Genomic DNA, 24,818 nt, shown 5'->3' on the forward strand with positions numbered 1-24,818 from the left:
GTGGAAAGCAAAATTAATTTTTAAGATAATTGTTAATTTAGAAGCTATAGACAAAGGGGTACAGAAGCGTGTGAATAGAAAGGGGATTAATGTAAGAAATGGAACGGTCAGACTCCTAGACTGTTAATTTGGCAATTATTAACAGCTTTATCTGTGGTTGTAAAAAAAACCCCATGGAAGTGAATTTGTTTTTCCCCTCAGAAACAGTAATGCTTCAGACTGAAGTTTCAGCATATTTATTTTATACATTTTAAAACCGAATTAATTAGATCTATCTTAATTCACAACCAAGATTATAATATTTCTTATCACTTGCTTTGAGACAGAGGAAATTTTTTCCGGAATAAATATTGAGGCAGAACAATGATCACAGGTAAGGTGAATGTTAAAAAGATGCTTATGGCATATCACCCTGAATGTAGTTGAACTCTTTTTAATATTATAAGGGTTATAATAAATGTGATAATAAATAATAAATTTTAAAAAAAGTACTCTCTACAAAGCAAAGGAAAAGGAAATAGAGATGGAGTATTGCTCTTCCTTTGAGAGTGTCTCCACCTGTGTTGCAATAATTGGCAAAAGAACAACTGTCAGTCACTAATGAGTTGCCTTATTTTTATTAGCCCTGTTAATAGATCTGTACCTGCTTCATTTCTGTTTTGCTGCCTCTGTGCTCATGCAAGAATTGATGGACATGAAGCATAACAAATACTTCCAGCCAACCGTACAGGACTTTGTCCACACTGAGAATCAACACCCACACCTGAAGCAGGAGGTGAGCAAATTGTCTATCGATTGGAATAGTAAGGGACACCATCACAGGTATGAGTGCTTGGTACCAACCCAGCAAAGAGTACAATATATGATTCCCTAACAACAGAAGCAATACAACCATACTTCACTTCTTAAAAATACTTCAGGTTCAGTATGAAGTCTGTCTGCTTTGTGTCTTCCAAGACTACTCAGTAAAAGTTCAGATCTTCCTCATTCTTTCCAATGACTAGTGCATGGGACTCCTACAGCATAAAACTGCAAGGTCAGCTGTTCCCTTTCTTGCATCCAGCCCACAAAATGCTTATCTGTGCAGAAGATGGCCTCAGGCCATAGCACTAAGCAGTATCAATCTCACCACCTTGAACTGTGACCAAGTTTTAAAAAATTTATTTTCCCATAAACATGTGTAGCATGTACATTGAAGGAAATCAAAGCAAAGCAAACTGCTGATGACGTAAAACACATCATGCATAAACAATTGTCTCCTCAAGGAAAGAGAGTAAGGAAATAGTTTAACCTGGATGTTAAACATGTATCTTGGTGGTCATGGGGTTAAGGAAATATATCAGTGAAATACAGAGGGTCAGGTACCTATTGGCAGTAGCTAGAGCTTCATGACTTTCATTAAAGAGACATTAATTTAAACATCTGAAGTTCTGGGCTTTAACTTTCAACAAAGTTGATAAACTGGAAGGTTCTACAGAGAAAAGCTTGAAAGCAGAGTGATATAATCAAGAGCAGCTGGGCCAAAGGAGCTCAGTATGCACATGCCCTCAGACAGAGCAACCATTCTCTAAGGCAAATATCAGATAAAGCATATGAGAAAAAACCTGCTAGCTCAGCAGTTCTGTAAATACAAGTACCTTCCCCCCCTCACTGTGGTTACCACTGTGTTCAGAAAATAATGACTCCTCGGCCCATCCCCCTCCTCTGACTGTACCACTACCTCCAGCTGACTGGGGTGACTGACAAATGCATAACATTATATTTGAAGTCATTATATTAAAAATATTTTGCTATTACGCATCATAAATGGTTTCCACTCGGAATTAGTTACTAGAGAAATATTTTGGGTACTTTTGCTAAAGGGGTTTTCTTTGCTTGCAGGGTCGTTCTGAAAAAGCTCCCTGAACTTTGAACCGTATCTGCAAAGTGAGATAAACAAGAGCTCTATAAATACCACAGCCCTTTTCCCCACACTGTTTTCTTCTGCGGCGGAGCCAGGCAGAGCTGCCAAGAAGGGGGAGGAGGAAAGGGTAAGTGTGCTGGGTTTGCTATGAAAGAACTTCATGACTTAAGTTTTGGCACTGAGTCTGCTTATTTCTTTGGCTGAAAAGGCTGAGTGTGGAAATTTCCATTGGAAACCAACTAGAAAGTTGAAATATGAAGCGAGGTATAAGGCAGGAGACGAAGCTCTCCTGCAGCTCGCAGGGTGGACAGCTGTTGCTGGGTGCTGCATGCCACTGCTGCAGAAGCCTCCTGTAAAGGCAAGGAACGAGATCAAAATGTCATGGGAATTTCATGTGTTTATAACAGACATAAAGGCAGGCAGCGTTCCTGGTGTGTGGAACAAGTGCAAAAAAGGCAGTGTTGGTATCTGTTGGACCACAGCTTAGTCTTCAAAGTACTTCACCTAGAGCATCAGGAAAGAAACACTAGGGACAGCTGGATTTCACAAATGCAGAAACAAATGGCTCTTGTTTTAAAACGTCAATTATTATAAATTTTTTTAGGATAGGACAAGAGGGATGGAAGATGTATTATTTATCAGAACTTACTGGAAACCAAACTATTCTGTGTTCACTGTCAGACTTTGATGTAAGTGAAGATATAGGTGAAGGTGAAGATATACAATTCCACAACCTAGGACATGTTGGGGAGAAGCTTTATAATTTTATACATTTATAATTTTAATTTTTTTCTAAAAATAGGTGTTCAAGCCAAAATTATTTAATGGAATAAAAGGAAAAGGTAATTAAAGAATTTCTTATATGCTTTGATTTTCATAAACCTTAACTGGACTAAGTATGGATATAAGATTTTGTTAGATCTGAGGAATCCTGCAATTCAGTTTTCATTTCCAGTTTTTGCAAAATTGTTTCTAGTGTCTGACTTCATAGATTTTTTGGGAACCAAATACTCCAGACTGACTTGTAAAAATTTTGAAGTAATTATTATTATTTTCTGCTATGTTCTGTGGTACTTGTTGTGTACTGAAATCCACCATTGATGCATGTATTTTTAAGTCTGTGGAATTACTCTGGAATCTGGAGTGAACTGGTCCAGATTCTTCCTGATGTGAATTGGCTTACCACAACTGATTTCAAAAGACAAGAAACAAGGCCACTTTAAAATCACTGAAGTGCTAAAAATGGTCAAAAAGAAATTATGAAGAGGGAAAAATAACGTAGTCTGATTAGTAATGTTAAAAAATAATTCCAGTTATTCTGCATGTTTACTTTGCAGCTGTTCAAACACAGTAACAAAAAACCCACAAAGACCACAAAGAAAAAACACCTGCCTCTATTACAGAGGAACTCCACAGAAAAACCAAAGAAACTGAGCAGTAAACAAAGAGCTCAAATTTATTCCTACAGGAGTTTGTTTCTTTTTTTGTTTGTTTTTTACAGAACGGAGCCAATATGCTACTGTGTTTCCTTATGGGAATTTCAGAGTCTGAGCTTTATTTAGTCATTGGTCTCATTTGGTTTGTTTTCTCTCTTCTCAGGTAAAGCCCAGCCATGTGGGCAGGTCTGGGGCTAGTTCTGGCCCTCTGTCTCCTCCCAGGAGGAGCAACAGAGATCCAGAACTGCCAGGAGCCCCCAGAATGGCGTATTGGGGAGGAGGACCCCATGCTGAACTCCAGAGGCTTGGTGACAGTGGTGGCTCTCCTGCAGGCTAGCTGATCATTGTGCCTGCGGCAGGCTTCCAGGTAAGCGTAAATCTCATTCCAATTTTTGTTATCCAACTGAGGATACTACGTGTGCCCTACCTCTGATGCACTCAATGAACTCTGGCAGCCCCAAATGCCACCATCACAGCTGGTCTGTGTGACCCAGTGACCAGGCTGACTATCAGTAGAAGGGCTCTGTGCCAGTGGGTAAGATTCTTTATCTCTTGACTGACTCCTGACGGACAGATCGTCTTCTTCAAATTATATTTGCAACATAATAGTATGATCAACTTCACATTAATGGAACCCAAACCACATGAACACCCAACAGAAACAGTTAGCAGCAGATGATTAATGTGGCAAAGATGGTGAAGCCAAGAAACATCACTATCCTCTGACATGGCTAGATCACCTGAAATAGAGAGATCCATGATCATTCATTTCTTACATAAGATGTGTCGGGTAAAAATTAAATCAAAACACATGCTTTTAATGTGCCTTTTCAACCTGTGTTCAGAGATCCTACATATATTTAAAAAATCCAGAAGATAAGGAAAATTCTGGCCTTTCAGAAAATGGATGAGGTGTTAAAGGGAGTCATCAATATTAGGTTTTCCTAAAAGACCTGGAGCACTGGTGCTCTAGTTTCTAGAAATTATTCCTTGCAAATAATTAGCTATCATTACAGTAACAATAATAAGAAAATAATTTCAAGCTGACTCAAGCAGAAACTTCATAAAGCCCTTATCTTTGATTCATTTTATGATTGTGAAATTATTTTGGCCTTAAAATTCATAGTACCAGTTTCAGATTTGGATTTTAGTCAATGTAAGAACATTTTAGTTTGCCCCTCTAGGCTGCACAACTTATATATCATAATAGGCTTTGCAAGTTTATTAAGAATTTGATTTCAAAACATAGCAGTAAATCTCTGGTGCCATCAAAGTTAAAAGTGGGCTTTGCGTTTGGCTTCCAAGATAGTTGGGTTTGATTCGTACATTTTAGAAAAATTTTAAAGAATCTTCCACATTCTAGATTATTTCCTGTAACTGAAGAATGAAAGTTTTCTAGAGCAATTCCATAGGAAGGATACAAATGAAAAGGAAGAAACTCCACATTATACAGCCGTAATAAAAGCAAGATGGAGCATATGAACTTCTGTGGCAAATCTTACATTTCTGTAACGATTTATGGTCTTGCTTCTTTACATTCCCACTAGTTTGGAGGACCTGCGAGTAAAGTTAGAGAATGAAGGATTGTTCAACATCTCGTATGTGGTCGTCAACCACCAGGGACCTCAATCCCGGAGGGAATTTCACCTACTAAAAGAACGTGTTTCAGAGTACATTACTGTCTACCAGCAAGATGAGCAGCAAGATGATGTCTGGACTACTTTAAATGGCAACAAGGATGACTTTCTCATCTATGACAGGTGTGTGCTTACAGAGAAAGACAGGAGAATATTTGTATGTATTTTGAGTAATGCTTTGTAAATCTCTATATTATTTCATTGATGTGCAAATAACAAAGACATCATGATCACCCACTAAGCTGAACTAATAAAGTGCTAGTATTTACTGGAAAAACAAAGCTACAAAAGCAAACTCTGCTTTTGCGTAAGTAATTTTGGAATAATTTTTTTTTCTTATAATTACTGTAGATTTAGATGAACATAAGTGAGTGTAAAATTTGGTAACATGTTTATGATTCTATGGTGTTTTTATTTTTAGACAACTTCATTACATCCATACGTGTCAAAGTAGAATCTTCTATCTCATGGAAGCATTTTTGATGAGAGTTGTTAAAAATGGCATGTAGACATAAGGAAAAATTACTTTTCAGGTGAAATGTAAAACTTCAGAAGAAAATAGCTTTTTGATGTAGGATTCTGGAACATATATATTTTGGCAGCACCAGTAATAACTGTAATTGAAATCCTGATTTTTCAGTTTTGGTGTGATAGTAGTTACTTCAAAAATCCTACACTTGAAACATGTCTGTACTAGTAACTTAATATTACTGTAATGAACACTCCAAGTTGATACTGAACCATAAATAAGCTTAATACAGAATTAGATAGTTACTTTTTTTCTGTAATATGATGAAGTTAAACAAATTAGCTACATTAGGTTTGTGTGATGAAACTAGCAGTGGAATGGTCTTAAATGTTACAGCAGGAAAGTATGGAAAGTATGTTACAGCAGGAAAGTATGGAAAGCAGTTACATACCCAAGTATGGAAGGTTGATGTCATAAAACAGATTGGCAGAACAAGGCCGTATTTAGTGTGTGGCGGGAGCCCAGACACCTGGTCCACAGCATTTGAAAGGCTGACCAGTTTTGTGCTGTCAACACACACAATATGCATACATTATGAGCTGGTTTAGCACTAGTCTGGCCATGATCCATTGTGGTTCTAGGAGTCTGTATCCTTATTGTGCCTTAGCCACAAAGGTTTTGCCTGCTGCTGGTGCCAGACATGCACTCCAGACGTGTAGGAAGCTACAGCTGGAGGACTGTGTGGTGGCACTGAACGAGCTGCCCTTGTGTACAGGTTCTGCATTTACTCCAGCTCTTTCAAGCGGACCAGTTGTATAGTCAAAGGCATCTCAGAAAACTGAAGTACAGACATGGAGCAAATTGGCGCCATAAACATCCCCTCATGCACAATAAATCAGTAATGCAGGTGCACCACAGTGCCCATTCCAATCCAAATACCTGTTGGTTGCATAAAAACACTTGGTAAGGATGCAGCAAGCACTAAGCAAACAACCCTCCTCGTTAGCCCAATGGGACTGCAATGAGTGCTCCTGTGCTAGTCTTCAGTGCCACTAAATGAGAGGCTTCTGGCAGTGTGGTCACCACATCAGCCAGAAATCATGCTCCACACACTGGCCAGTGCAGGTGAGTGGACAAGAATTTGTAAGGAAGATACTGGATTTGCCTGTAAATTTGAATAGAAACACTCCGTGTGATGGTATAGAGTGGGTGGACTGATGCAAGCAAAACAAGGTATCATAAGAGAGATTTAATTGTAGATATTTGTAACCACAGAGTTCTTTTTCTCCTTAGATGCGGCCGTCTAGTGTATCATCTGGGTCTGCCCTACTCCTTCCTGCATTTTCAATATGTAGAAGAATCTATTAAGATTGCATACTGTGAAAACAAGTGTGGAAACTGCTCTTACACGGTATTTTCTTGTCTCATTCTGTGTATAGTAGAAAAGAAAACTGGATTTGACTGGTATTTAAATAATTTCAGTGTGATTAATCCAAAAAGATTCAGTTTTGAATTTACACATTTCCTGTGTCTTGACAGAGAGCTTTTAAACATTTCTTCTAGTGAATTAGATTTAATTTATGGTAGACTGATTGATTATCTGAATTCCTTTCCTTAGAAGCAAATAATTGTCAGAAATGTAAATGCAGTCTTGGAGGGTAATTCTCTTTGTAGAGTTATATACAGCTAGAGAGCAATTAACGGCTCTAGTTTTGTGGGATGGGTAAGTACATTAAAAAATAGTATTATTTTAAACCCTGGAATCAAGCTCAAGCTGGTTTGCAATATTATTCATCGTAGTTTGCATTTAAACACAGTCTACAAAAATTATTTTTTAAAAGTGATAATACAAGATGACAAATTATTCTTGCTGCTATAAAAGAATGATAGCTTTTTTTTAAATGTATCATTAAAGGTCAGAAGTACTTTTAAGGATTATCAAGAAATGTACATACATTATCATGAAAGTTCAACTTTAATGATTTTTGATTCCATTGTGCAGCTTTCTGCCTAAATGTAGACCACAGACAGGTCAGATGTGGGATCCAGAATAAGAAGACTTGTTATTAGCAATTACTGAAATTATAATTGCTAAAGAGCCCTGTCTAGTTAACTGTGGTGTCATAACACAAGGTTATTTTTGATATATTCATACATTCTTCAGCAACAAATAATTTTAAACTGGGTTTTGTGCTCTTGCAAAAATGTTAAGAGAATTAATATTTTACAACTAGTTTAATTAATTACAGTGCCCTGTATTTAATGCAAGCTTCTGTTTTGCAGGAACCTGATATTGATGTTGTATGTGAAAACATCACTAAAAAAGCAGGTGAAGAGCTGTCAGAGATAGAACATGAGACAACAGGTCAGCATTCCCATCACCACCACCTGCACAGACCTGGACACCACCGCCGTCACCACCACCACCACCATCACCACGCGGGCAGTCGCCATCCCAAGCATGAGAACCACCAGGCTGCTTCTGAAACTGAAAGACAACATCCTCACAGCGCTTGGCGTCGCAGGGTTTTTGGCCAACACAGACATGATCAGATAGGTAGTCAGGAGCCCGTAGACACTGTTCCTCCAGGAGAAATGGAGGAAATTGCACAAGATAAAAAAATAAGGAAAAAAGGGAAGAGCAGCTGTAAAAACCAGTTAACTTGAAATTGGCAGACAGGATCAGACACAACCGCCAGCAGCTGATCCTGTCATTGTCGACACCTTTTGTTTGAAGAGCTAGGGAATTCTGTCACTTGACAGTGTCGTGGAGCACTTCCAAATTCTTGCAGGTGACATGGGCAGCTGGCAGCAGAGGACATCACTGAGTCTTGACAGTGACGTCTGCTCTCTGCTGCCTGACGTTCACCAGCAGCAGGAGCAAGTGAAACTAGTGACACCTGACAGTGACAGGAAAAGGTGAGAAACTGATCCTGAAAAACAAACTAAGCACCTTCCAGACACAAGGGAGTCCCACTAAGTTCATGTAGTTGCAAGAACGGAAAAATGAACAGATTAAGTGTTTCTATTGCCCCAAATTGAAACTTGACACATACTGACAGGTGTGCGGAGTTAAAATATTGCATACTTTTAGAGCAGTGCTCTTAGAATTATAGAACACCTGTCAAATTCCATCAGCAAAAATTTTATGAATTAAAGGAATTTTACTGACCCCTAGTTTGTTTTTCAGTTTCACTGGGAAGGTGTCTGTATTCTTGATTAATTTGTCTTTCTTGTTTCTCTTCTAACATTCTGCTTGCATTTGTGAGGACAGGAGCATAAACTATGATCTAGGGGCTCCTGTCTGATGTTTTGCAATCAAGAACAGAAGAAAACCAAGACAGATATTTTAATTATTTTTTATTAAGAAGACAATATCTTCAAAAGTTGAGGTTTGGGGTTTTTCTCCTAACCTGGGGATACAAATCATGTACAAGCAAAACCTACTCCTAAGCAATGTGACAGAATAACTTCACATTAAAAATGTAATATACAGAGAGTAACTGCATTATTTCAAGAGATTTTTATGCCTAACTTCTGTGGCTTAGATACAATAAGAGGGTCCATTAATACAGTGCTACAGCTTGTAAAATCCTACTAAATCAGGAAGATCATTCTAAAGTGAGAAGCAGTGTTAACAACTCAGTGTCAGAATCAAAACGAGGGTGGGATGAAACAAGTTTAATCTTGGTGTAATGCTTATCTTTGCTTATAACAGTGCCGAATTTGATAAATCTGTACCAATTAGTAAGGTAATATATCACTTAAACTTGTATAACTTCTCTGTCTGTAGCCTAGCATTCCTAATGTTTGATTAACTGAATGGAAGTCAACCCAGTTGTTTGAAGGATTTCCAGAAGAAGAAAATATTCAGGAAAGGAAGACTGCTATGAAAGCATACACCATAATTAATGATGGTTTAATAGGGAAATTACTGCTCCTACAAAACCTGAGTCTTTTTATTGTGAATGCTGATTAGCAAGAGAGTAGCCCTGAATATACACAGAATGCATGCCTTTGGAATATTTGACAAGAGTGTTTTCAATAAAAAATATTTTCTTCATGTCTTGTTTTTACTTTGAGATGCACAGTTTGAAATACACTGTCTGTACTTCGCACTGTATGTTCCACTGAAATACTTCAAGTCATTTACTCAGAAACGCCTCCGTTTGAGGGGCAGGTCTTGGCCTTTATTAAGACGTTGCTCCAAGTCCCTTATGGTGTTTCGGAGAATTTCAATCTCCTTGTTTTTCTCTTCCTGGAGATGCTGCAGCTTCTGTAAAAATGCGAGCAAAGGCTTAATTGTTAAACATCACTTAGAATTATGTAACTATATTCTGCTATTGCGAGCCAGAAATATTATAATAAAAATATTTTCCTCAGTAGTTTGTATCACAAAATTACAAAAATTACTTCCCCAGAATCCTATTTTTGTGCCATGCAAAAGTCTCAAGCCTACAAAAAAACCCAAAAAACCCACAGAGTTTATATCAGTGTTATTTATGTCAGTTCTATCTTAAGTTTCCATGTTAACAATTCTGTAGTAAAACCACTGCACATGTGGCCTTTTTTGTTTATCCCGAGCAGTAGCAATATGCCAAGAGCCATGATAGTTGGAGTTGATGATCTTAAAAGCCTTTTCTAACTTAAATTATTCTATGATTCTATGAATTCACTTGTGTAGAGGTGGGAGGGGTGTGTGGGAGAGAACACCAAGAAACCCCAGGAAACTCCTCCTTCCAGCACCCTGAAACAGCACTCAGTATCTGTGAGCTACAGTCCATGAAAGCACCTACCCTTCGATAGATACTTTGTGGCAAGACAGAAGCATCTGAAAACGACTTGGTGGTTTTATCCTGAGCTCTTGCCAATTTAGCATTGAACTGAAAGAATCGGGCAAAACAAAACAGTAAGAACAAACGGGAAAAAAAAGTACTTAAATATATCAAGTATAATTTTCCCCTTTCTTTAGTTGCATTTTTTTACTTGAGGGTAGTAACAGTAAGCCCTTCTAGTAACTAATCCTAGAAAAATGAAACTACTTATGTTTATTTTAAAAAGAATGCAGTTACAAGTTATATTTCTTATTTTGCAAAAGTATAAAATACAGCACAAATATGATAAACCAAAACCATATAGATAAAAAAGATGCTTCTGAAAAAAAAAGAAAAATCAGCTTCTCAGCCACATATCTACAGGAGGAGAAAATACAGACAATGCTAAAAACCTGTGAAACCATTACTCTTATGTTCCAAGGATATCTCAGTCTGAACATTTTCACATCTTGTTTCCTTTTGATATGTGAAAGGTTTGAGGTATTTACTTAGTTCTTTCTGTAGTAAGAGTGGTTTAAAACCTGTGCAATGAAATACATGTTGAATGCTCTGGCTTAAATCTCTGCAGGATTAGAATTTTTAATGGGAATTTTATTTTAAAATATATATATATTAGAAATTAAAACCAAGATAGTTACACAGAAAACACTGCTGATATTTTTTACAGCTCAAAACCTAAGAAAGTTTCAAAGTAATTTAATTTGGAACAAGAATAAAGAAACCTTCAGTCTCCCTATACAGTAGGTAGAACTTAATTCCTGAGCAGAAGTGAGTCAGTTACCACTGTGGAAGGGAGCTTCTGCCATTGATCTTTGTAAAGACAATAATTAAGTTTTCTAGATTCCAGCATATTACTTTGCTAAGTACAAATGAAAATCTTTTCACTATACAGTCTCTTTTAAGTTTACCCAATGACTAATTCATCTTTAGGTCAGCTTTGTAATGCATACCTCTATCTGCAGTTTAATTATTTCATTCTGCTTCTCTTCATTTTGAATTTTCAGCTGTCTAGTTAGCTCTAATATTTCGAGTTCTTTTTTCTCTCTCTGTTCTTTATACTCCATTTCTTTTACTTCAACTAGCAACACAGTAACACCAAATATTACAACTATAGAAGATGTTTAGGTGAAGAATTAACATAATTCTAAAAATATGAAAACTTTCTTGAATGCCAGGTCAACATTTCACTGGAAAACAATTTCATTCAAGCAAAAACCATACTGAAGCTATATATAAATCCACACTGTCCCATCCCAGTAAGATGGTGTCTTTTTAAAAAAACATCATATTTTACAAAAACTTTCCTTGTTGTTTTCAGCTATATGGATGACCAAAAAAATTATTTAAGGTTATGCCTCTAATAGAGAAAATGAACATTGAAATCAGTTTTTCTCATTGCAGTACTATTTATTTGTGCACATAATGTCCTACTCTCCTGAACACAGATAGAACATTCTAACAGCAGTCTAGCTTACAGTTGAAAGCAAGGTTCCAGTCAACACTTAACCCAAAATTTCATTCCTTCAGATCTTTAGACCCACATTCCCAGCATTTGTTCTGTGGGGGAATTCTGCTTATCCTGTGTTGCTATACTATTGCTTCATTACCACTGTCTACTCTCTTCATTAAAGATAAAATTCGATTAAACACTACCCACTTCTAGTGTTTGCATGTTCCCACTAAGAAGTGGAACTTATCCTAGATGAAATGCAGCTTCTACAGGTCACAGCACGTTTTACCCATTGCTAAAGCAGTCTTCAGAGAACTTACATTTTTTTCTTATATCACAATTCAACTGTGCTATTTCTAATTTGTGGTCTTCCTCTTTGTTTTTAATTTCTGTCATGAGTTTCTCAATCTGATCTTTATATTCCTGTGAACGGAAAATGTTTTATAAAGATCTTGCAGTTTCTGTGCTCTTAGCCTTCTATAAAACACAGCTATCATGCAAAAACCTACAGTACTCTATAATTCAGTACTTGTTTTATCCTCAGTCTTGTAAATATAAATGCCCCATTACTTCTTACACAGTCTGGCTGAAGTCCACAGATGATAAACATAGCAGATTTCACTGTATTACAGCTATCTGTTAATATAAAACTAGAAATTGTACTTCAGAGAACAGGCAAATAGAGAGGTAATATTCCTTTCCCCAGACTGGGATCTGACACAATGATGCAGTTAGTTAAGGGACCACAGTTTCACCTTTGTGGATTTTTGATTCTAGGATTGCATCATTCAAGTATGAATTCTGTTAGCTTTGCTTTATACCAAGGATTACACAACTTCATGCTGGCAGCAGTAGATACATCAGTGAGGCACTGATGCTCAAAGTTTGAACGTGCCAATTACAAATGTACTCCAGAAACTACTCTAGAATTATCAAGGAATTGTCCATAGCTGCCATTGAGGAGGTGCTCACTCCAAAGCTCTTATTGTAGCCTTCTGACAAGATAGGTAGCCACTCAGCAGAGCAATGCCTGGGGCACTCAGAAAGGCAGTTACTGATTGGGGTAAGAGTATATAGGGACATAGTCCTTCAGAACAACACCAGCAAGTCCCACTGTGCTCATATATGTGTTTTATGGGTGGAATAATAGTTTCTCACATTCTTCAAAAGACATTACTCATTTTTCATTTGAACTATCAAGGTAACAGCTCTATTGGTATAAATACTAAATTTTAACTCATAGCACAAACATAGACAAAGGAAATCAGCGGTGAGATTCCTAATCCTAAAATGGTAACAGATCTGCTCTCTCCACAGAGACAACTATGACAACAGAGAACTATGACTAGCCCTGCTGGTTTTACCTCCTTTGCAAAAATCAGTGCCATAGATAGAAAGTAGAGAGATCATACATGGAATTCATTATGACATACAGATAAGAAGTAGAGACATATTATCTTTGTAGTATTTATTCCTGAAGAAACTAGACAAAATTCAGACCATTCCTGATTCTCTGGCAGCACAGCCAGGCATCTTCACTGTCAAAACCTTATTTCCACACAAAAAATTATCTTAATACAAGGGATTAGACTTGTGAAGATGAAGTTGAATTTAAAGCTAAATACAGCTAAAAAACCCGCAAGTCCATCCTAGAATGAGCTGAAGTTTGCAGCACTAAGGTAGTTTTAGTGTCTTAGTTCTTCTAACACTTTTTCATATGGATACTGTCATGAGAACAACCCTTCTCTTTTTACGCGCCATAAACGTTAAGAGAAGAGCAACAATAATAATGTTGCTCTTCTCTTGCTGTATCAACAGCAAACCCAAGAATAAAAAGATACAAAATACAATAGGGATACAATATTTTTACTCTACCTAAAGAATGATAATTTGTGACATACCTCTTCACAAGTCTTTAGTTTATCTTCCAAGATGTGAATGGTACCCTTCAGTCTATCATTTTCATCTAGATAAATAAAGACCATATGGTACACTAAAAAGTACATTTTGACAATTTCATTAGCATGAAAGCAGAATAAGGAAATTACTTTCATTTTTTGGACTTGGCTGAACTTTCAGAAACTTTTTTATAGAAATTATAATCACCATTACAGAACTACATACTGGCAATCCTCATTTTTTATGAAGAAAAATCATAGCTAAATCATAATTCTCACCAGGTATTAGTACTTGGAACTGTCTTTAGCCTTCTGATAAATTATGCATTCAAGAAAATCTATATGCAAAATTCTTTGACTCAGAAAATAAAAGACTATCATCATAGCTACAACAGTTTCAAATTGGAAGATGTGAGTTTTTAAGTACTTGTTTCCCAAAAACTAGAATATAGTATGCAAAAACAGAATTCAGAGAAAATAGGTAATGTTTTTTTATTATTAATATCAGTTTGAGTATTAAATGCATCCATATAGTTCCAGTGTTAGAGGTATATAATGTATATGCTAATATGCCTTGAATGCATAATAGTTATAAAATTAACTACATGGTGTAATACTGTTGCATAAAGATAGAGCAAATATTTATATATTTTATTTTCAAGTAAAAATGAGTAGCTGTCAAGTATAATGAGGAGAAGATCAATAACATTTAATAGCATTATACTGAGGATTAAGGCACTTTGGTTTAACAAAGTGGTAAAAACTATTCAAGTGCACAAATATTTGAATAGTCTACAATCCAATAGCTGAATGATTCTTTCTCACCTTTTCTAAAATTGCCTGTGTTACACTGAAATGAATTTAAAGCCCGACTATTGATTAAAATAACCTCATGAGGCAGTTTCTAAGCAGGATAATGGCAATAGACATTTATTACTGCACAGGATTGATTTTAGATACATTTCTTTCCCTTCTGTTTGTCTGCCAGTAAGTTTCTCTGTCTGAAAAAAATCAGTAAATATAAACAAAAAACTAAATGCCTGCTCATTCAAAATTACAGTATAGCATACATATAATAACATTTTTTTGCCTTTACCTTTTACATTGCATTGGTTTTCAATGGTTTGTGTTAGACCCTTTATCACATTCTGTAGAGTACTGTATTCTGAAAGAAAGGATTCAGTATTTTTAAACAGTGTCTTCACAAATTTCCATTTTGTTTACAAAATTTTCTCAAATATAATAATTTTGGTTAAATATTACTTTAAGTCTTACTGACTGTAGAAATAACTCAGATTATTATTACATGATTACTGCTTAATTTTAGTTTTTAGTTTGATGATAGATTAAAATCACTGCTATCAAGCAATAAAAACAGTTTCATAAAACTATTACATTTTTGTTCCTAGTCAGAAAACAAGCATCTCTTTGTTTCCTGGGCAATACTAGAAGTTTTCCATAACAGCCTTCCAGCAATTTCATGTATTTAATGAAACTGAGACTTTACTTTCCTGACAGAATTTTCTTGCCAATATGCTTTTTGGAGTATCCACTACCTAGACTTAAGAGTATCCTCATTGCAGTCTCTCACCCCTTTTTCACCTCTCTCTTGATGCATGTAACATTCATCTTATGGCTCAACGAAACCTTTGAGAGATTCAGAATATGCACTATATCTCCATTATCTCATTTTATAAAACATAATTATACATGCAAGCTGTTACCAGTTTACATACTTGTATGGCATAATTTTATTTTTCAAACTGTATTTTTAGTATTCAAACACCATATGTACTTCCTGTAATACAGGATTTGGTTTCCATTAAATGCAAGTTTTATCCCTTATGTCAATTTGTCAGTAAAATCACAAAACAGCCAAATACTAGGAACAGTGGGGACTTTACAACTGAGGTTGCTTCCTTTTAAAACTTCTCTTTCTCCTTCCAGAGTACCATTGCATTTCTTAAATGGCTTTTAATTTCCACAATGGATAAAAGTTTGCTGAATAACAGTTACTCATCTCATCAGACTAAAGCCCTTTTGAAAACTTTCTGTTTCACATAATTATAAACTACATTACAAATAATGGAGTGAGGAAGATTAATTAAGATCCCAACGAGCAGATTCATTTTTCTGCTCAGTCTTTTTGACTGTTAGCCTGTTCCGCCATCAAGTCTGCTTTCCATGCAGCTGAGTACATTAGCCAGATACCGTCTCCCATTCCATGCTTACAAAAAAACCCAGTAGAGGGAGCACGAGCAGCACAGAAACATTGCCTGCCCTTCAGTTCCTGTGCTGGATCAAAGGCATCTGTGGAAAAATCCTACTCAGAGTCAGAATGACTACATCAGCATGCCCGTTTGCACCAACTAGTTCTACTACAAATTTCCTCCCCTTTGAAAATCTATGGAAATAAACTCAGATGCTTGTAATTCATGCATACTTTGGAAAGACATCTGAGTCTAGCCTTTAGAAAGGATCACAACTATTTAAATGCAAGCCGCTCTTTGTTCAGTCTCAAGAATATCTGCTTATCCTTCTTATCTTTACAGGACATATCCTGGTACATCCCATATGTAATTACAGTTGTGACTGCAAAAAATTCCTGGGAACCCGCAAATTTTGCTTGCTCACATTAAGGAGAAAAAGCAGAATTTTCCTAAATGTTTGCAGCTTTGTGGATCACTGGCATAGCATCTGCTATGGATTCTGTCTAGTTCCTTCCCTGTAAGGAATACTGCTTACTAGCAGAAAGACTGAACAGCCGAAGTGCATTTGTAATTGATTTTTTAATAGGGCAATTACATCAACCACCTTTTCCTTTAGCACTTTAGAAATATTAAATAAACAAATGCACAACGCTGAAGATGCTAAATAGAACCTCCTTAAGTGTTTCATAGACAAAAATGTGATTGCTTTGTTTTAGAAAACTACATTAGAATTTAATTCAGAACTATAGCACAAAAGTGTATTTAGCCACCATAGAAAAGGTTTAGGAGCAGAAAACAAGGATGCCAGACTTGTATCTGTCATAAATGGATCTGCAATGATTTACACAAAAGAAAACCTGTTGGTTTGAACCTTGTCTTTGTTTAGCAAAGAATGTATCAAGAGAAAATGAAATTAATTTATGACCTCTCAGACTGCGTATACACTGCCCAAGCTGCTTATCTTTTCCCATCTTATCTTAGGTATAAATGTTTCACTGCCTGCTCCCTTGATTTTTAGATGTTTTCTTTCTTCCTTTGCATTTTCTTCAGAATTTCCAATGTTCTTTTACCTTAAACAGTTCTAGGGAAAGACTTGGCAATCAAGGCTATCAAGGAGTCCTCAGGTTGTTGAATATTCTTGGGGTGTGAAATGTTGTTAATTTTTTTCTTTCTTAAAACAAAGAGCTCTTCAGCCAGGATAAAATCCCACCTTCTCCACCCCACTACCACTTGTAGCCACAAACCCTTCTGGTAGGTGGAACAACAGCCTTTCCTTCCACAACACTCTTTCTTCCTGCTCCTCTGCCGTAAGCAATTTCTGTTGCCCTTGGACCAACTCTTCAAAAGATACTGTGGCTGAGCTGGGTTCTGGGAAACAGCCTGGGACATAAGGCTAGGAGAAATCTTTTTGTCCAAGCCACAGCTGGCAATATCACTCTATAAAAGACATTCCCACAACTACAGTCTGTTCAGACAATTATTGCCAGAATAAGATTCAAAGTATCAATGCTAATATTTGGCCCCTTCTGTCTTCTGCAGTCCTTCATAAGACCCCTCTATAACCCCATCAAAGAGGGTTTGGGGTCTTCTTTAATCCCACAGTGTTTTGACCTTCCAAAAGGTATTTATAAGGAATTGAAGAATTAGATGCAAAATTTTTAGTAGTCTGATTCTAAATACCACATGTGCTATTACACCTTTTGAAGGGTCAGCATGGCAGGTCCATTTAATAAAGCTAAAAAGATTATTTCTATCAATTGCAAAAAGAAGAAAAAAATTGTTTGGAAACTTTATAGACTTACTAACTTATAATCACTACATCAGCCTTTCACATCCTTTTGAAATATTGTTAATGTTACCACCACTTTTCACCGACTCTGCTCATCACCAGTAACATGTTAACTGTTTACCTAAAGGTTCCTGCTGCAGCATCTGCCACAGTTTATGTAAATTTTCTGCCCAAGGTATTTTTTTGAAACTGCTAAGTACCAATAATTAACACAGTTCAAAGCTGTAAACTTGTAAGCACTTAATGACCTGATATTTGAAGGGTTTGCCTCACTGGTAAGCACAATAACCTAATAGTTTACCTTACTGGTAAGCACAGAATCACAGAATGGACCCTCACTGGGTATCTGGCCCAACCTCCCTTCTCAGGCAGGGCCATACCAGAGCACAGGACTGCACCCAGATGGTTCTTGAATGGCTCCAGTGGGGGAAACTCCACAACCCCTCTCAGTTTAACCTAACAGAGTAGCCATGATAACTGTCTTTATTTCTAAACATATTCTATCCCTTTGGCATCTTAATTGTATTTTATTTCCTTATCATCAGGTAGTTTTCAGAATCACCTCTTGGATGTCCCACATTGTTCCAAGTTCCTGCTCTTCATTTGCTTTTGTCAATGCTACTATCTCTGCAATAACTCTAACTCATTGGCCAGGATCTTTGTCTTCCAGCAATTCTGCCTCCTGTCTATCCCTATGATTTTAATAATTGTTGAGATTTGTTTTTTCCTGGCTATCCCTGCTGCTGAAAAATTAGTTCATATATCAGGCTGATTGCATTGGTATTTTTACCTGGACTTCTGCCACCCACACTTTTTTTCCATCATGTGTTTCAAAAGAAGCTCCAGAGCTGTTCTCTTCAGTAATACCAGCATAACAATCTCATCAAATAATTTCTCTCTTATCTCATAAAAGATATCTCATGAACTGTTTGCAAAGTTCAGATCTCTCTTCTGACTTTGATCTGTTTTCAGTCCATTCCACTTCCTTGTTGCAGTCATTCCAGCTGCTCTGATTTCCTGAGTTGTTTCTTTCACTTTCTCTGCTACCTTTTCTCCCATAGATTTTACAGTAAGAATTATTTCTTCTTTTTGTCCACATTTTCCTTTCCCTTTTTACAAACTATTCTATATAAACCCACTCCTTACTGGTTTCATCAATAAAAAAGCCTCATCTGTTTCTGACTGACTGTCCTGCACTGTCCTTTGTGCTTAATAGACAAGGGTCCCTGACTCAAATCAAAGTTCCATCCAGTTCACTATGCCACTTCACAATATACACTACAAGATACTTCATAAAAGATGAAAAAAAGCTGAATAAACAGTACCCTTAGTATGTCTTCTCAATTTCCAAAACATAAAATTAAGGGAGACTGGGAGACAAAATTAAAGGATACTGTCTTTGTGTTTAAAAAAGTTGTTAAGTATTTTTTCCATTATTTTTCTCAGTCTTTTTGGACTAATCTATACTTACGTTATGCACAGGCTTCTGTGGAATTGATTTAACTTTATTTTGTAATGTATAGAAAAATTCCTCCTTTTGGTTATCCTTAAATAAATAAACAAGTTTTAGTTCCATCTAGTTTTCTTATTACAATAGGCAATGAATTCTGTAGTCACTTTCTCTGTGCCATTCACAATTTTACAGGTATGAGTCATATCAGCTCTATTCTTTCTTTTGGCTGAGAAGTTTCCAGTCAAGTGAAGTCTTCCTTCAGATGTTCCAAAACTGTGACCAAACATGTGAAGGCCCCAAACGCATTTTCCTCCACATACCTTCTGGGCGTGTGGCACAAGGCACAAGGCCATCTTTGAAAGAGTATAGATTGTGACCTTGAAAAAAGCTGGCTGCAGATTCAGAAATGGCTGTCCCTCCTTCCCCTGGGAGCTGCTTTTAAGCTCAGTCTTTTGTCCTCGGCCTATGCTGCAGTTGCATGGCAGTCACATACTAGACCCTGGTCATGACCTAGGGATTTTCTGGCTTGATATCAGACCTGCCTCATCACTTGGGACCAAGCACTGATCCTTGAGCCATGTCTGGCCTTTGTTACCATTTCTGAACTCCATTCTGATTCAGCCTCCCGAGTCACTCCCTCCTGAGTCACTACAGACGTGTTTGGTAATGCAGACTTTTGGCTGACTATGACAGTCCTTGTTGGGCCAGACTTCCATGGGCACAGTGGGAGAAAGCCTTGCATGATAAAGCCCCTACATCCACAGTCTTTGTCATGGGATTGGTTCCTGATTTCTTGTACCTTGCTTCTCCCTGACAATACCAAGCCTTGCCTCCTTCTGTTACCTTTTCTGGTTCTCCTATGTCTGTTTTGAGATGTGTGGACCAGAACATTACATGAAAATCACAGACCTTAGGGAGTCACAATGTTTATTTCTCTTTTTCTTCCATAATCATGCCTACCACTGTATTTGCTTCATTATCTACTGATATGTTAAGAGAACATGAATATTTTAAGAGAACTGTTCAAGGACAGCAATGTCACTTCCCTGAGAAGCAGCCAACTAAGATCAACCACTGTTTATACATAACACTTCCCACACGTACTGCTACTGGTCTCCATCTCCCCTGTCATCCTGTGTCATGAGTTTTCTGGTGTATCTGAAGAGATTATATTCATAAGCAAACTTCACTCACTCAATAGCTCAATTTCAACACTCAATGTCTGATTATGCTAAATTAGCAAAGTCCCAGCAAAGATTTAAATGAAACCAACTGGCAAGCTCATTCCTCTGTGAAGCTAAGTTTATTCCTACCTTGTTTCCAAACTTCTAGCAGGTTGAATTCCCAGAGTTGAGAGTCCTACAAAAAGATGCACCTTTCAGCTACTCTACAAACAGTGGAAGAATAAGCAACCACAAATCCATGCTAAGCACTAGATATTGTTTCTCTTTTCAAATACTCATCTGAACACTGTTCTAGAATAAAACAAAAAATCTTAATTTTATAGTTTTCTCTGTAATTCCTCCTTTGTTTCACAACTTTTTAATTATGATTATAGACTTACAATTCCCATCTGTAAATGATGAATGACATTTTATTAGTTTCCATTGAACAGTTTGAATCCTCACAATATTAACATGAATATTAATATTTACTATGGGATGGATTTCATTACATGACTCAAGATTAGGCATTACTGCTTTTCCCACAGTACCTGAGATCCTTGCCATTTTATTTTTGATGGCTGAAAATAATGGAAGTACTTCTCAGAACTTCTTGAATATATGCAAAAATCATACCTTTCTAAAAAGAGAACTTACCCTCTTTTATTGATTCCTCCTTTGACTGGCTTAATGTTAGCAATCTGTTACATTTTTCCAGCTGATGAATCAGTAAGTTATTTGCTTCATTGATTTCTGATATTTTCTAGAAAATTGTAAAAAGACTAACATTATATCAACATGTTTTAAGTTTTGAGTTTTAAGTGAATAAAAAATTTAACAATTCTTCAATATTGTAGTCACAAGCCTGTATTATTTCCCATTCAGGAAATTCCTTTATAGAGATGAATGATGCTAAAATTTAGAGCCTGTGCTATTCCAAGTTTACCCTGAGGAAGTAAGAATGCTGACGTACATCATGAGTTACAAACAAGGTTCTTTCTACTGCTTTGCATATAAGGCTGTTAATGCTCTTGTGGAACCACAGCTTGAAGAGTAGGTGGAACAGGAACTGGTATAATAAGTTTATTCCAAGAGAAATGCTAAATTTATTTCAGGTGCCCATTTGATATTACCTCTACTATGTATTTGCTGATCAGGAAATCAGCAGAAAGCAAATCAACATTGGTCTAAAAAGAAATACAGTACTGATTTTCCTCAGTGGATCAATCTTTTAAGAAATGACACATGTATAACGGAAAGGAAGCTCAATGCATATGGAATGTAAGAATTCATGCTCCTGATATGGCAATGACATTTTTCTAGAACAAGGAACAGCTTCTGAAAGGATAGCCCAGCACCAGACCACCTGGTCTAGTGGAAAGCGTCCCTGCCTACAGAAGGGGGGTTGGAATTAGGTGGTCTTTAAGGTCCCTTCCAGCCCAAATGACTCTGTGATTCTACAAAAGCAGTGTAATACTGTTCCCTTCAACACTATCTTCCACATTCTTCCTGTGAAGCCAAATTGGCCTCTGCATGATTAAAATTCTAGCACAGAAACAACTGCTTCTCAGACTCCACAGAATTCACTCCTATGACTCCAAGATACAGTCAATACAAACATTTTTCCAAACAAAGTTGGTATTACAAGACCTAAGAATAAGCTGATACCGCTTAAGAAATTTTAATTCAAAAAGCTTTTGAAAGCTCACACAATAACTATAGATCACAGTCTCAACATATTTTACCTTCTTCACTTACCTTTTCTATTTCTGAGAAGTCATCTAAAAGTTTATCAAGGTTCACCACACTGGTCTTCTTCATAGTTTCTTCACCACTGTGATTCATTTATATGTGGACCATATAATCAAAGGATGACTATATAGATATAAAAACAGATCTATGAATTCACACATTTCTCATTCATACAAGGCAAATTCTTAGGTACAAATGTAAGCAGAACCAAGAATATTTAAAATTAAAATTATTTTTGCTACTCAGCCTACTTAAGATTTTGCATTTCTAGGAAATACAATGAATGTCAAAAAGCCCAAGCAAAATCTGCCAAATTGATGATGCAGTTGAATTTGGAAATTTTGCTGCAATTAAAAAATTAATGTGGATCCACTTACATAGACAGGAAATTCCTGGTGCATTAATAATGCACCAGGAATTTCTCAGTACATGCTAAGTATTAGAGCATCTTTGACATGAGTAGATGCTCTAATACTCAGCTACTCAGGTTTAAAAATACTTACATATTTTCTTACAAACAACAAGTCTTAAATCAGTGATAGACACTGCAACACAAACCTTGCTGTAGAACAAAAAGTCAGTATTTTGAAAGGCACCTGTGAAGTTCCAGATTTTTAACACAACCCCTATTTTTATAAATTCTACTTATGGAATCTTCAACATGTATTTGCAAGATGGATCTGAAATACATAACATGAATGCTTCTAAATTCCAACTATCTCTGAACATCAGGGTCCATGCGACAAAAATCCCAATACCAGTAAATCATGTGGTCAAAAAAAAAATCATCACTTCTATGTGGTAATGTGTGAACAGCCTTTTTACAAATAACAAAAGAATTCCAATCAGAGAGATGAGCCTGAAGTTAGAATGTGTTCACTACCCAGAAACTGAATGGAATTCCAGACAGAAATAATTGCAGTACAGTTAGGCAGAAATAGGCAAATGCACAACACTAAGCAGGAACCAAAAATACATGATTGAATTATTTTCCAAGTCATTCAATATTTACAAGCTTTTATGTGTTTGTAACTTCTTTACCAAAGCAGTAAGATATTGATTCTGTGTGTTTGATACCTTTTTCTTGTGCCATTTGCTCAGTGAGACTCAAACTCAATCATAAGCCAAAGCTTAGTCTTTTAGTTTAATAGTTTTTCAAAATATAGTAAACATTAAAAAATTAAGCTTCTTAGTTAAATTAATGTGGTTTGGGTTTTTTTTTTACTAAATTAGCACACCTAATGACTTGTAACTTACTGCAATGCAATGATTTGTTAAATTGGGGTTTTAAAAATGTATTCAAGACACTCAATTTTAAAACAATTATGCATCTTAGTAGTCTATTAGTAGATAATCTAAATGTACACTATGAATGTCAAGCCCTGACTTTTTCCAGTCCTTATCATGGGCAGTATATTTGTCAGGCATCTTTTTTTTCATTATACTCTTGAAACTCCACATTTAGGCAAAGGATGGGAGTTGAGGAAGCTGCTGTGTTGTGCTGTTTTGTTTGTGTGTTTCCTTATTCTATGGCATAATTTGTTTTCTTGGAAGACAGGATGTGCTCAGCACTTGGCAACAGTGCCACTGGGTGCAAAACTCCTGCTGAACTGAAACAGTAAAATAAAAATAATGTTGTGTTAATGATGTTGTATTTTTCCAGCAGCAAAACTCATCACTGTTATTTTTGTGCATATTATTATTATGCATGTTATATCTTTCAAAAGGTATTTTTGTTGAGCCTCCCACTCCTGTTTTGAACGATGATATTTATGTCACTGGGGGCAAATTAAAGATTTAAATGGTGGTTTTGACTGCCGTAAAAGTGACACCTTCCTTTAATGCCTCTCTGACCCCTTGCCACCCATGCTTTCCCAATATCACTTTTTAAATAGTTGTAGCCGATGATCCCATTTTGAAATGTTAAGTTTTCGGGTTTTTTTGCGGCGTATGTCACTGGAACGTAGATACAGACACAGGCAGATGTAGACATTAACGGCATGCAGCAATTACCCAGCAGCAGGCTCTCCCACCATCCCCACCGCCTCCCTCACCCCTCACGCACCTCACGGAGCCCGCGCGCCCCGAGGGCGGGAAACCCGCCCCGCCGGCGGAGCGTACCACTGCCGGCCCTGCAGGGGGCGCTCCTACCCCCCGCCCCCCGCTGGTGGGCTCGGCCGGCCGCGCCTGTCCGCAGCCTCCGCTCCGGCGCTGTGAGGTTCCCCGAGCATCCTTCGCTCCGTGCTCGTAAGGCTTGGACGTGTCCGCACTGGATAGAAACAGCTGTTGATTTACTTTATGGACCGAGGAAGGGAAGGGCTCCATGCTGGTTTAGGTACAGGCTGCTGGGAAGCTCCGTGCACCCTTGGCTTGCAGACCTGTCCTCTGACAATTGTAGGAACATAGAACAGCTGCAGTTCTCTCTCCCATTTGGAAAGCCTGATCCTCCCTATAGTCCATGCCCACTTGTTGGCCACATTCCTGCACTTGTGCTGTGCTGGATTGTGCTCCAGAAACTGGAGCAATAATGTTTGTGCCAGAAAAGCACTGCCCTGCCTCTGCACGGCCTTTTCTCCAGCCACATCTTGTTCTTTCTCTCACTGTGTTATTACCAACAATCCTTGGTTACTACCAACAGCTCTTGTCTGTTAGTACCAATAGTCCTTACTTGGCTCCACAGCCATCCAGCTCTCAGTGTGTGAGACATATACATTGAGACATACACTGGGATCCTACACAGTATAAAGGGACTTCTTGTCCAAAATGCTAAATACTCCATAGCTTTCTCAGATGGCCTGGTTTTGTCTGTAATAAAGAGGGAAG

The 24,818-nt window shown here is 37.1% G+C and overlaps 2 protein-coding genes across 3 annotated transcripts; one reads left to right on the forward strand and one right to left on the reverse strand.

Moving 5' to 3' along the window:
• The first annotated feature begins 1,883 nt into the window (after nt 1–1,883).
• Nucleotides 1,884–9,508, forward strand: SELENOP (selenoprotein P). Of its 2 annotated transcripts, XM_085041855.1 has the most exons (6): nt 1,978–2,030; nt 2,706–2,745; nt 3,503–3,706; nt 4,887–5,099; nt 6,739–6,856; nt 7,729–9,508. In XM_085041855.1, the coding sequence occupies exons 3-6, from the start codon at nt 3,516–3,518 to the stop codon at nt 8,392–8,394; spliced, it is 1,188 nt and encodes a 395-aa protein (XP_084897981.1). In that variant the 5' UTR covers nt 1,978–2,030; nt 2,706–2,745; nt 3,503–3,515; the 3' UTR covers nt 8,395–9,508. The 2 variants fall into 2 exon arrangements, with proteins under 2 accessions (XP_084897980.1, XP_084897981.1); XM_085041854.1 differs by lacking the exon at nt 2,706–2,745 and having other exon boundaries at nt 1,884–2,030.
• CCDC152 (coiled-coil domain containing 152) lies at nt 8,846–22,141 on the reverse strand. The gene is made up of 8 exons (XM_085041856.1): nt 22,002–22,141; nt 20,901–21,006; nt 14,725–14,793; nt 13,632–13,696; nt 12,051–12,153; nt 11,231–11,358; nt 10,242–10,328; nt 8,846–9,721 (listed from the first exon to the last, which is right to left on the reverse strand). Exons 1-8 carry the CDS (start codon nt 22,086–22,088, stop codon nt 9,599–9,601), a joined length of 768 nt encoding a protein of 255 aa, XP_084897982.1. The 5' UTR covers nt 22,089–22,141; the 3' UTR covers nt 8,846–9,598.
• Between the last annotated feature and the right edge of the window lie 2,677 nt (nt 22,142–24,818).

Source organism: Lichenostomus cassidix, chromosome Z (assembly GCF_008360975.1).
Source record: "Lichenostomus cassidix isolate B80296 chromosome Z, HeHo_3.0, whole genome shotgun sequence".
Lineage (NCBI taxonomy): Eukaryota > Metazoa > Chordata > Aves > Passeriformes > Meliphagidae > Lichenostomus > Lichenostomus cassidix.